General features: G+C 40.8%; 1 protein-coding gene across 1 annotated transcript in view; it reads right to left on the minus strand.

Annotated features, from left to right (window-relative positions):
• Positions 1-415: 415 nt before the first annotated feature.
• The window catches only part of STN1 (STN1 subunit of CST complex), a 42,357-nt gene continuing 28,947 nt past the window's right edge, over positions 416-13,825 (minus strand). The window contains exons 8-10 of the mRNA XM_041415909.1: positions 9,218-9,340; positions 8,601-8,673; positions 416-4,704 (exon numbers count right to left, since the gene is read on the minus strand). Of these exons, the coding sequence (XP_041271843.1) occupies positions 4,547-4,704; positions 8,601-8,673; positions 9,218-9,340 (354 nt within the window). The 3' untranslated portion in view covers positions 416-4,546. The remainder of the gene's footprint in view (positions 4,705-8,600; positions 8,674-9,217; positions 9,341-13,825) is intronic.

Here is a 13,825-nt window from a genome sequence, read left to right on the forward strand (position 1 = left end):
TGCTCTAGCCTGGAGGGTTGGGGCAGGAGGACTGGAGACTGTGCTGAAAGACAGCAATAAAGAACATAGTGCTGCATTGACAGGAAGTTTCAAAATTCAGGGTGCCCATGGGATCTGAACTTGCTCCCTTTGCCATTTAGAGGTAAGTATAAAGATAAAAATCTTTGCTAGGCATATATTTTCCCCACAGGATCAGCTTACTCTCAAAGTAAACCAAACAGCATTTCTTTGACAAACAGATTTCCAGTACTCTGTCTTGTAATTCTCTGTGTGGCTTCATGTCTCACTGGCTGCTCATTGATGAATTCTCACTTTGAATAATGAATTAGCAAGTCCTATTTACGTTTTTCATCTCTGGAATACACAAGTATACAGAGATCCAAAACAATAACAGCTTTTAGTCATGTCACCAGTATTTAACTTGGTCATTTATTATTTTGAAAGTAAAGTTCATTTCCCAGGCAGGTTGTATAAAATGCATGGCCCTTGTGGGTCCAAATTTACAATCCAAAGATTTCAGAACACGAATACTCAGAACTCATATATCTGGATTTCTATTTTTATGAAGTCATCTAAGAAGTCATAAGAGGAAACAGGATTCCAGAAAAAAATATGATATAAATAAAAACAGGGAGACCATCATTGCCCCATAGGCCTTGGAGAGAAAGATGACAAGACAAGCAAAACAATATGCATGGGAAAAAAAGGCAGAAAAATACAAAGCTATTAATACTAACAGAAGAACAACTTTTCCTAAGTTCCACTCCAGCATCCATTCACTCTGTCCCACACAGCCATACAGTTCTTCTCTAATAGCTCCCATAGAGCTTTTAATGACTAGGACTACAAAAAAATTGAGGCTTATGACCTACACAGGGAGTTGTATTATTCCCAATTTACTGAAGGGGGAAACTGAGATATGAAGCAACCTAATTTCTACTCTCACATAAGCAGAGGGCAGGGACTGAAAGCAAAACTGTTCCTTTTTTCCTCACCAGAAAAGCAATTACCGTGCATTTTGCTAGAATAGAATCTTGAGGTTCTTACGTAATTTTTGTTCTGAGGTGCTGCATTTCTATGGAAACTTACCTTTGAAAGGTAATGTAGAAATGCCAACTGCTTTTAAAAATTCAATTTTCCTTACCTACATTTTACTGCCGTAACTGTTGCTATGGAAACTGGAACTGGCCATGAAGGAGTTCTACAACATGAATTCTCACTTGTCAGTCTTACATTAAAGTGCCACCTTCTAAGTCCTTTAATAAACCAGCAATAATTGTGTTGCCTAATGAGTTTTCAAATTAAACAAAACAAGAAAGCATGCTTTCACTGAATGTTCTGCACAATATTTCATAGGTGTGGTCTAAGAATTTTAACAGTGTGCATGATATGACTCTGTTGGTTAAGGATATGATCTTTAAACAGAGAGACAGTTTATTTGCAGTAAAAGCCCTAGTGTGTGTAGTTTGACTCACATAAAGGTGACTTATACCAACATGGGTATGTCTAGACTGCTGTCACAGAAGCACACTGTAGAGATACTGAGTGAATGGGTAAATCAGCCTACAGTGAGCTCTGTGCTCCCACAGCTCCTCGGGGCACTGCTGTGCAGGCACATGCATCTTGTATTCCCTGTAGGTGCAAGAGGGAATGCTCTCAACCAGAGTAAGTGTTAACATGGGCTGGGTGGCTACTGTGGAAAAAATAAAGCATGCAAGCTTAAGACACAACTATTCTGCAGAGACAGTCAGAATCTGTGTAGCTTAAATCTAGGCTCCTCCATTAACTTCAGCTTAACCTTTCACTCTTGTAAAAACTATAGGCTCCCTTGTGTTTATTCATCTTACTTCCCTGAGACAACTCATCTGAGAAAAATCTCTTTTTCCTGTTCTTAGGGAACAAACACCATCAGAACACACCCTCCATCACAGAAGTTGAGCACTCCCAGCAAGGATCAACTTAAAAACTTCCAGGGACAGGTTTTTTTGCAGAATAACTTACCCATGTTTCCTGAGATAAGTTCCTTCCACCTCATCTCCAAGGCTTTGCAGTTGTTCAGTGCTTTTGAACTGCAACAGGGGCACGACTGATGCACATACAAGTGTCTGTCCCTTCTACCTCCAAGCATAGAAAATCAGTGGACAGAGATTTTAGGCAAACTTTACACAAAGAAGCACATCTAAAATACAGTAAGTGTAGCCTCAGAGTTGGAGGAAACAGAATTTGCATGTGTAACTATGCAAACTGCAAAGCCAAAGATGTAATCCTATTTTGGTATGAATTTATTTTAAAGAGATCCTAAAGAGCAACATGATCTCCAAACTCTCTTTTTCTCACTGAACTCATCCAGCCCACACACTCAGCAGTCATCCTCAGGAGAACCAGGGTCTTTCTTCTAACTTAAGAGAGGAGATCACCTTTCCCATTGAGCTAGCACTGTTCCTTTAACCCTTTCCCAGCAAAATAAGCTTCTGCTAATACAGAACGTTTCAAGAAAATGGCCAAGACAGCCTCGTAAATTAGATGACATGCTCTTCCAAATGGTCTGAAACACCTCATACTTTCCTTTAAAATATCCTCAAATTCATTCCAAATAAGCAACTTATCTATATGTACTGCTTGATTGTGGGCAATTCCTGAAGTGAATTTGAATTTAGGGATCCATATTCCAAGCTACTTCTTCCACAGATAGCCTTGTTTTTAAGCATACTTCAAAGTCATCAACAATCAGAGCAGGAATTTAAAAGCAAATCTCCCCAGTGGCCAACCAGATCTTCTCATAGGCATAAATTAAAGTTTCAACTCCCCTCAGTAGCACTTCACTCAGCATCTGCCTTCTTTCCCTGATTTACAGAGATATTCAGGGCATGGGGAGGGAATAGGGAACAAACACTCTACAACTCTTCCTTAATCCTCTTCTATTTCCCTCTGCACAGGTACCTCCCTTCAGCACCTGTTCAGGGCCCATATTAAAGACATGACTAGAAGGTACCTGACTCAGAGAAGAGCAGCAATGTGAGGAGTAGGGAAATCTGTGAGGAAAGCAACTCCTGAGTCCTGCAGCAAGTAAGGAACACACAGCAAATGAATGATTCACCCGCAACTCCCTACTACGAACAAACTTACCATCACTTTAAGGCCAGAGTTTTCCACGGGCCTCTGAATGCAAATGCCAAATATTTTGTCAAGCCTTTCTTTTAGCCTATATCTCACTGCAGCCAGGGCTTGGAGTGAGGCAGATAATATAACAAACCAGAGAGCTGGCACACATGGGGCTACTCACTGGCTTTCCTCATGCATATGGTTTATTTTTCCCTGCTATGTCAATCCTTATATAGGGCTTTACCACTACAGCTGCCTCCAGGGAGTCTGCTGTTTCAACTGTTACAGGGAAGGTGCAGAGGAAAAAAGGATAAATTCAATCTTTTGTACTCTTTTCAAGTTAAAGGTCTCACCTCCACACCATAAATTAAACAGATTAATTAAACAGACAAGCCCCTGCAGCAGCAAGCCCTCTCTAAGCATAAATATTGAACAACTTTGTTTTTTAACTGTTGCACATAACAGTTATAATTATTCCAGATCAAACATCTTGCATGGTGACCTTCTTTAGGCCAACACTGTTTCATCTATGCCTTGTGTTCTTCTGCAAGCACAAATACGGGTAGTATTTTACCACAAAAGTGACAAAGAATAAAAGACACAAAAAGCAACAGGCAGAGGAGATTACAGTGGGTCTCAATGGCTTCTGTATTTTCTTTTCCAAAGCATCTAATTTATTTTTTACCATTTGTGATATTAAAAGCAACTGAAACAGCAAAACAGTAGCTGATTTTGAGAATTCTGGTCTGAAGAGAAATTGCAGCAACAGGCATCAGTAGCATAGATGGGAATGCAGAGGAATGCAGACATGCTTGACAACCAGTGGGCAAGACTGCAGGATGGGGAAGGGATGCAGGACCCCATTCCTGAATATTACTTTACAGAGAATGGTGAGGATTGCTTTAGTAGTGAGAAAGCTGCCCAGATTGAGGAACACATCTTCACAGACAGAGATGCACCAGCACTGCCAGGAAGGACAGGCAAATCCTTCTGTTTGTGTGTCCTTTCTCTGGATGTTACCAAGTTCACATAGAAAAATCCACAGCTATTACCACATGAAACCTAGCAAGATTAGTCCTTAAGCCAGAAAAATATCTCCTGAGATGACCACTGCTGTAAACAGTGATCTTTAACAGTAATTTTTCTTTAGGCCAAAGGATGCAGATGTGTGGATGGTCAATGTCTCATCCTACTCCAAGAACACAACTTATTTTTCAGTTTCCCTGCTAGATTAGAATGCCCAGAATCAGTTTGATACCACTTTCACTAGGAATAGCAAGAAAGTCAGGAAGAATATTAAAACAAGTATTTGAACAATTTCTCTGAAGCTGGACAAAAATAGAATTTAGAGAATCAAAAGGCTCTTTTTTATCCACTATCTAGATCACACTAGATAATTACAGCTTGTCACAGTCTCTCAACCTCTCTTTCTTATCTTTTCTCTTTAAAATACCATAAAATATCCTTCCATAGTGCTGACAATATCACTGTTACTCTCCAGTAGTTCCAAGACACGGTGCATCACCACTTCAGGCAGAGAGGGGTTGTAGCTCTGCTGAACACAGCTCAGGACATGAAGGAAATGGCAGCCTTTTTCAGCATCTGCAGGAAAAAAGGAAAATGCAGCCAGGCATGGAAGAAATATTTCAGTCCAACTGTCTCTTTTGAACTATCAAAATACAGATCAATCATGAAAAATCCCAGAGCACTAGATACAGAAGCAGATGTGTATTGAGAAGAAAGAGATCCTGTCTGTGCCTACAGTTCTCCAATTATCAAGTGTTCCTAGTGACTTTTCTGAGAAGTGTCAGGGCTGTAACAGTAGTAATGAGGGTGAAAGATAACTCAGTCTTGTGTGTTAAGACAACTCTTAACACACAAGGCTCAGTATAACTTGATGAGGAGTTCAATAATGTAAGGGTACCTCCACTGTGCACCTGTGCAGGTTATCCAGTTTTTGCAACTTCAGAAGGAAGCAAATGAAAGTCATTTTACAGAGACCCAGCTTCACAACCTTCAAGCACAGCGGGGAGGTGTGTGGCCAGGGCCTGTAACCGCTGGCCCAACGCTGGCATCTTGTGGAAAAATTGCTGCACTGCAACTGCATGCACCTCGCAATGCTATCCCATCCCTACCCTGCAGATCACCCAGACAATTACGGGAGTAGAAAGTCATGGAACCATCAGTATCAGATTTTATCTCATTTTAAGTGGAATTAGCCCTGCAATGTACAAGAGAACAGAAGTTTAAAATAACCCCCTTTGCTAGGGGCAAGCACAGAGGTCCTTCATGGCTGCACACATCTATTCTGTGCCAGGTGGGGCATTGTTTCAAGCTGTCCCAGTTATCATTTCCTCCAACACAGTCTGTACCCCACTAATCATCAGTGCTGCAAGCTCCCAGTCCCCCAGGTGCTGAGGTCCACAACATATTTCTGTGCAGCAGCTGACAATGGAAAACAGACATAAATCAGATTTATCAGCACAAATTATTTTCCTTCTCCTTAGCTCATGTGATACAAGGCAAGTTTGATAAGGGTACTGAGAAACTGCCGTGGGCCAGAGAGGGCCCTGTATTTTGTTGGTTTTTGGCTTTTTGTACTTAATTCTCTGATCCAGAATCTGCTGAGCCCCAGAGCTGCCTTAGAACCTGATGAGAAAAGTCCCTAGTAGATAGCAGTAAATAAACAGTTCAGCCTAATTCTGATTAGGCTGTGAATCAGGCAGAAATACTTCCTCAGAAGTATCCAGCATGATAAAAAGACCTTTGTGGCCAATAGCCAAAAATGAGTCCACTACCCTGAGAGAGATAACTGCAGACTACAGAACAATGCCTCTACCTGGTCATAGTGATTGTTGTTGCAAACAAAATGGGTAGCTGCACTTTGCATTTGTCATTGGTTTGTCGTAAGAAGGTCAAATTGCCTATCCCTGATCCAGAGTAACTTAAATCTCAATGAATGACATAAATGACTCAGGTGTTACCTAACAGTACAATGTGTACTTTCCCCCTAGATGCTGGTAGAAAATGGCACTTTGGGGAAGCTGTAGGTGTGTACAATGATTAAGTAACCACAAAACTCTCCTGTCCCTCTTTCACTGACATGCTGGGTTCTTGCTTTTGTCCAACAGCTGAGGGAAGCCAGGCTGTGATTACTGTCCTGCCTGACAACCAACATCAGAGGGGACAGAGTTTTAGAACACAGAGCATTTGCTCACTGCAGACGTCTCACATAGGGTACATTCTGACTTATTAAATTTAACTTCAATTAGTTCTGGTTTTTGTCCTCTTTACCATTAGCCTGATCGAAGCCTAAATTTTATAAATTTTAGAGAGAATTTCAGAGAAACATAGCAAATTTATAAAACAAAGAAAGAAACAAACCAAAACCCAAATCCATTTTGCAGTTCAGTCTGGAGTCAAAATGTGCTATCTGGCTATATTAAGCTTCTAGATGGACCCACAGTGGTCTCTCACGAGTGCATTTAAGATCAGGAATTATAAGTGGAGCCAAGGACTAGGGCTGTCATGTAGGCACATTACAGATCAGGGCTTGTGCAGCTCTGAGTAGGCAGGCAAGATTTTTTTTTTTAAATCTGTACAATAGTTTCAGACAGCTGGGTTGGGCCTGGGAATGTGTCACAACTACAGCAATGGGGCAAGGCGTTGCCTGGAAAACTCAGAGAGAAGTAACTCATTGGAGAGAAGAGTTAGATTTATCATAAATCATGCCTCTTGTCATGGAAGATTACTATTACTCTTGGAGGAAAACGGGTAGTAATTTCTTGCAACAAACAAGAAAAAGCCCTAGAGGTGAATGGCCATGTCCCTGCTCTCTCCCTGGAGCTCCTGCCGGCAGAGGGGGGCCGGCAGCCGCGCTCAGCTCCGTGCTCTTGCATCATCCCCGGACAACAAATACCGCCGTGCCTGCTGGTTTCGATTGAAGCTTCTTGGCTTTGCTTCTGCTGCCAATGACCAGAACATTGAAATGACCTTCTGGAAACCAGCAAAGGGACACTGATCTGGAAATTGTCCTCTTTACAGTGGGAAACTAAGTAGGGGGAAAGCTTCAAGGAGAACAAGAGGGTTTGTAAGAGAGTTGCTGATTTTAAACTGCTTATTATGGAAAACATGGCTTTGAGGACTCAAGACTCTTCAAAGTCTTTTCTGTGACTGATCTACAAATTACTCTTTGCTGTTGACTTTCGTGACCTAAAGAACTTCCCAACTTCTCATGGATCACAGAGTACTTGACCAGTGTGACAATGCACAAGAACGGAACAAATAGGAGGCAGTCACTCAGTGCCTCTGTCAACTGTATAGAGGTTCTGGCCTTGACAGTGGCATAGTTATATTAAAAAAAGCAACTTACCAGGACAACTAACTGATGTATAAAATGAGCAAAGAAATGATTTGACTCTTAGAGAAATTACATTTGTTAACTGGATAAAAGACAATAAAACAATGTGATACAGCAATTTGTTGCACTGAAACACCCTCAGGCAAACAAGCCCATTATTAACCTGCATGATCAGTAGTAGCCTCTTCTCCCAAAACCTTGTCTACAACTGTACCACTTCTTAAGAGAGACAGTTCAAACTCAAACTTGATTTTGCCTCACTTAGCCTTTTTTTCACTGCAGGATAACAATCATACTCCAGGTCCTACAAGTGCTATTGTAGTTATGACAGTACAGGGATATGAGCAATGTAAGATTTTATGCCTTATGTTCCAGTCAGTCATTAATTCTGTACTAAAGCACATTCTGTCCCACAAATAGCTGCACTCTGGCAGCAAGTGATCCCTGCTGACACATTCTATCCCACTGCTCTGTAGAAATATACCTGTTTAATTAGAACACATTCAAGTCAAGCACAAGTTATCACTTTGGCAGTAAGACAGAATAGTTTGAGGGACAGGGATAACTCAGGAGCCACCTGAGGCACGTTATCTGAAAAGAAATAGACTTTGTTCAACTGAAATCCTTAACTACAAAGAAATGCCATCTGAACTTTACCTGAGCTTAAAATCTCCAGAGAATATCCTACTGACTTAAGCAAGTTGTATTGTTGACTTAAAGGAGGTGGGGATTTCACCTTTCTGCATGGTCACTTTTGTGTCAACTCCCCTGTAGAAACTGAACCAGCAAGATTTGCTACTTCTCCAGACTGCAGAGCAACACCTGCTAGGTGGTGACCTGACTTCATTACATTTGGTTCCTCCCAAAATCCACGTATTCTCAAAAGATATAGATCTAAGATAATGGCTGCTTATTTCAGATTGAAGAAGTTTGTTTCCTCCTGGGCACACCTGCTCTTTCCATGTTCACAGGAAGCTGCTCCTGCACTCCTGCTTTTAGCTATACTGATTAGCTACACCAGCAACAGCTCGAGTTCCAGGGTGAGGACAGGCAGCATATCCAATCCAGCAGCAGGAGGAGATATTGTCATCAGTATATCAGCACCAGCTCATCAGAGCTTTCTCTCTCTGCTACTTACGCCTGGGTTTTCGACAGTCTTCTTTAATCACATCAAGGGTCACTTTAAACAGCTCCTTATCATGGTCAGTCACCTGAAGAAAAAAGAAGGAACTGGTCTTGCTGTTGAAAAACAATCCAATGCCATGGTGTATTCTGAGCTAACGCTGTCATAATCATACTCTGCATTTAATGCTGCCCCCAAAACTAATAATGGATATTAAAACCTTCAGGCAATATTTTTACTACTTTTAGCAGAATCCATGAGTTAGGTGAAGAACATGATACAACTAAGTTTGACCCAAAGGAGAGTGACTGACTCAGCAGAACAGCAAGCTTGAACCCACTTGGATAAGGAGAACTGTCCCAGATCCCAGTTTCAGTGAGCTCAGGTGGATCAGAGCAGGTTGGCAGCCCAGTGAACATGGACAGAACTTGGAACAACTCAGTGGGTGATACAGAGGCACAACCAACAGTGAAGTAAGCTGCAGAAAATACTTCTGAGTAAACTGAGAGCACCTGGATGTCCTGCTGCTCTTTCTGAAACATTTCTACTATTTATGCAATAATTTTATTGTTTTCACTGATTATGAAAGTCATACCACTGAACTTGTTTGCAACCACAGCTCAGTTCCTTACATAGTATAAGTCCTTGGAGCTGCTAGGTTTCTGGAAAACCACTCCTTTTTCTTGTAGCATCTTTATTGCTTCCTTAAAAGCACTGTGAATCCTTTTGGAACTGGAGCTACTTTCTGACTTCACCTAGATGGAAAGAAAAGAATGAAGCAGATGGTGAGACATCTCAGCTGAACCAAAGTTACCAGCAATAGCTCCAGATGCTTGCAAGAAGATGACTTCAGATCCTCTTTAACATGAATTTTGTTACACATTTTTCTTCATTTAGTAATTCACAAATCATATCTGTTATGTATGAAATTACCAATATCTCTGAGCTTTAAACAAAACCCAAACACCAGAAGCTTGTACCAGTCTTGAGGAACCACAATCTCCAAACTGCCTTGTTTGTGATTAGCAGCTATTTGGTGATGTACTGAGAAATCTTTTTTGGAATATTCTTGTGATGCTTGCAGATCATTTGGCTTTTTTGTTAATTAAGCTTTGCTCACTGTCAGAGTTTTCCTGTACATAAGTGTAGGAAGGTAGGAAAATCCATATTTTCTAAGGTGATATTCAGGAGGAATCCAAGTGCTAAGGACTGGATTCCCATCTCCTGGTTTCAGGAAAAGGAGAAAACTGACAAAACCAGTATTTGTTTCATGCTCCGTTTGTTTCCAGATTTTTACAAACATTCTAGTCATGCTCTCAGGAGCTTCTCCACAGCCTAATGAAGTGAAAGAATAAAGAGCATGCAAGAAATTAAGACAGGTATATGAAATAAGGAAACAAAGGATTCCGTTTTGAGGGTAGGTGGGAAATTGGTTTTTTGTGAAAGGAGAACAATGTGTCTGGAAGTCCATAACTGAGGTTATTTAGAACACAGGGTTCTGTGTTTGGGACACATCTAACAGAGCAGAAGGAAGGAAGGGGAGGGGAAAAAAAACCAGGGAAAAGCAGGGTTTGTTTGGAAGTAGAGCTAAGAGAGTGGAATGACAGCTAGGGAAGTGGAAGGAAATAATTAGTTGTGGAGAAGGGAAAGTATGTGTAGATAAGAGCAAAACTATGAATTACTCTTCTCCATCTCCATCTGTCCTACTGTGTCCTTCAACCTCCCATTTATCTACACAGACTGCTTCAGTTCCCCAATTGCTGTTTTCTCATCTGTTGGGAGCACACTGTGCTCCCTGTGGTTTTTGAGAAGAGAGCTAAACTGCTTCCCACAAACCACCATTTGATAACTAGAACCACACCAGAGCAACCAGAGTAAGATTTACCAAGCCATTCCTTCAACTATCACCAGAAATGCTCCCACCCTGTTCTGAACAAAAATATCAGACTTCACATATCCTACTTCACTCACCAGGAGCAGCTCAGAGCCTCAGGAGTGAGGCAGGCAATCATCATGAACTAGAAAGAAAGTACATGAATATGCGAAATGGACACCACAGGAGCAAAGGAAGAATATCTTCTCACAAAACAATCATTCAATGCATTTGCAGCTCTCAAGTGACACTCCAACAGCCTGGAAGCTGATGTACCTAACTGGGAACAGTTCTGGGATCCAAAAGGGATATTGGTGTTAGCATGCATCACAGGTTTCTCCCTCCTGTTCCTTCAGATAACCCTCAGGATTTCAACAGGCCATAATCACATCTCTCTCTCCGCCCCACATCACCTAACTCTCTTTCTTCCCTCAAATCAGTAGTAAAAATAATTGCTGAATACTTCAAGATAATTAACACAGAACAATGGCTCTCATTCTCAGTTCAGTTTCCTCTGTTTCAGGCTGAAGGATTCAGTGACTGAACCTTGTCTGTCCTCCTGCCCACCATACCATCAATGTGGATAACAACAGACTCTGCTTCTAATTACAAACTTGGCTATGCATCTGGACACTGTTCCAGTCACATTAATACCACTAAGGTATTTCTCTTCAATGTTTCTTCAGTTCATCAGAAGAGTCACAAACATAAAATGCAGCAGGAAGGATTAAGTGAAGAGTGAATATTTGCTCACAGAAAAGCACATTCTCACAGCCATATGTAAAACGAAGATACTTTGCCTCTCACTCAAATGCAGTAATAAATCCTCAAGAATGTAAGAAATTGCTAGCAAAGCAACAAATTCAAGACTCTGATCAATTTTTAATGTGAAAGCAAACATTTGGGGAGAAAAAAAGATAACAATATTTCCAAAGAAGCTCAATAATTATTCAGTTTGGCTTACCACTGAAATCCTGTCAGAAAAGGGAGATAATTAAAAACAGACTCTGTGTGAACTGACACACAGCTCAGCCTGGATGGATACTGAAACAGAATCACTAAGAATGCAAGTCAAGGCACTGACAGAGTGAAAGCAGCAAGGCCTTATTATAAGTAAGCAGCTGCTCCATATCAGCACTCTCTCATATGTGTTGCAGAATCCATGGAAAAGGGCTTTGTGGCAGAAGGACTGTTTCTGAAAAACCAATTAGGGCTCCTGCCCACTTTAATAATACCATATTATATATTAATACAAAAATATTATGTATTATTGCTGTTTAATAGTACCATAAAATGACAGGAAAAATTTGGGGTTTCTTCTTTATGTGCTCTAGAACACGCTTCCTCCTCTCCATTCTTCTGGGTATAGTAGCAATTCAGTTTCTTTGTCAACACAGTCTAAAATTGCTTATTCTGCTCTTTTGGTCCACCCAAAGTAGCTTCAGCATCTCATCCTGCAAATGCACAAGTCAACAGCACTTCTGCCCAGTACCTCTCCCAGTGTTCACAGCTCCTCTTGCAAAGTGCCCAACTTGGGCATGCCTTAGTTTCAGGGTGCAGCATTTCAGATTCTCTGAAGCAGTAACAGCAGGGTCTTCCCCCTCTCTTCCAAATCAGGTCCTTTTCAAATAAATTAAGCTGTACATCCAAAGCATAGGAGCATTCAAGAATCAGTCATCCCTTTTGTAAAACACATTGTGTGTTTGTATGTGTGTAACCTGACACAGAAGCAGCTATTAAATAATAATTTTACTATCATTGCCCTCACTCTCAAGAATGGACAAGGGCTCTGTATCAAAGCCAACAGAAGAATCTATGTATCCAGAATTAAGTTGGTGCTTTAATCAATATATTCCATCTGATAGGCCTCACACAGCTTAGTGGGCTGGTGCTGTGCAACCAGTTATTCTTAGATCTTTAAAACAAGACAAGTTCTCTGTACAATCAATAATAGGTCAAAGAAATGAAGTGGTACAGGAATTAGTGAGTCTGTTCTAAACACTGGAACTATGTAACCTTTGACTCATTATGAATCACACCCTGATGGTGTTAAAGTTTCCTGGTATAACCACACATGTGATTCTACTCATAGAATCACCTTTTGCATTTTCTCATGTAATGTTTAATCCTGGGCTTAGGCAGGTGACAATTTTAGTAATAGTGATCCTGGACGTGTCAGTCCTGAAGTCCTATAATAAACTTTGCAGATTATTATAGCAAACAATATTTAAAATAATATTTTTAAATGTTTAAATAATATTTTAAAATATTTAAATAATATTTAAAGCAGTGGTGAAACTTCCTCGAGAGGCAGAAAGACAAAGACACCGCATCAAGAACTTTCAATGAACTGTGTTACAGCTACGCTACAATGTACAGGGTAGACACAGACAGTGTGAACAACACTGCAAAACTTCCTGCCTTAACTACTTCTCATTGGTGACCTTGAGATAATATTCAAATCAAGAGGAGCACAAACAGCACACTCTGCAAAGCACAACTCAAGTTACATGTCCAAGCCAGTGACATTCACAAACTGCAATGGCAGCACTAAAATAGCACACACTATAGCTTATGCATGGCAGAAGGGCAGAAATATTGTTAATCAAGACTGGATGGTTTAAAGCATTTCAGCTGAGAAATTGGATGGATCCACTTAACATGTAGCTTTCTTTTAAAAAGTGACCAAAGACTTGTCCATTTGCCAAACATAACTGCCTAAGTCCAGCAAGTACACTCTGGAGGTTCTCTAAGCACAAAATTACTTTTTCTTGTTTCACTCGTAGTCTTCCTTCTAGTACCCACCCCTCCAGACTCAAAAGTCACTTGTTTTAAGGGATAGGGAAAAGCCTACACCTTCAGGATAGATGGGGAACTGGTTATGCAAATTACAGCTCCAGTGGCTTTAAAACTCATAAAAGATTTGTTAATTTTTAACTATTTTTAAAAGCAGTTAAATTCTCTTCCTCATCATCTATAGACTATAAAATTTAATTTTCCCTAGTATAGGTCTGAGAAGGGGAAATTGTTTCAGTTCTGCCAGATGCATCTGATAGAGGGAAATTTATTCCAGAGAGGCAGAAGACTGCACTGTCAGGGAGGCATCAGGACTGGAATGAGGCATTTATTGTAAGACATGTATCGGATGTGGACAGGGCTCAGCTACACAGCAATGCTGGAAAGGAACACAGAGATGCTGCCTACCTCAAACTATCCCAGCTAACTCCTTCCATTTTCACCCTCTGCTCCACTCCTCTGCAGTGACTCCACAACAGCTCTTCACCTCCCTGGAGAAAATATTCCATGGGGAGACACCCTCCCACTATGACAAACACCGTGCAAGTGCTTTAAAAGTTTCAAAAGAGAT

Source organism: Onychostruthus taczanowskii, unplaced genomic scaffold (assembly GCF_017590055.1).
Source record: "Onychostruthus taczanowskii isolate IOZ18803 unplaced genomic scaffold, ASM1759005v1 scaffold5, whole genome shotgun sequence".
NCBI classification, from domain to species: Eukaryota; Metazoa; Chordata; class Aves; order Passeriformes; family Passeridae; genus Onychostruthus; species Onychostruthus taczanowskii.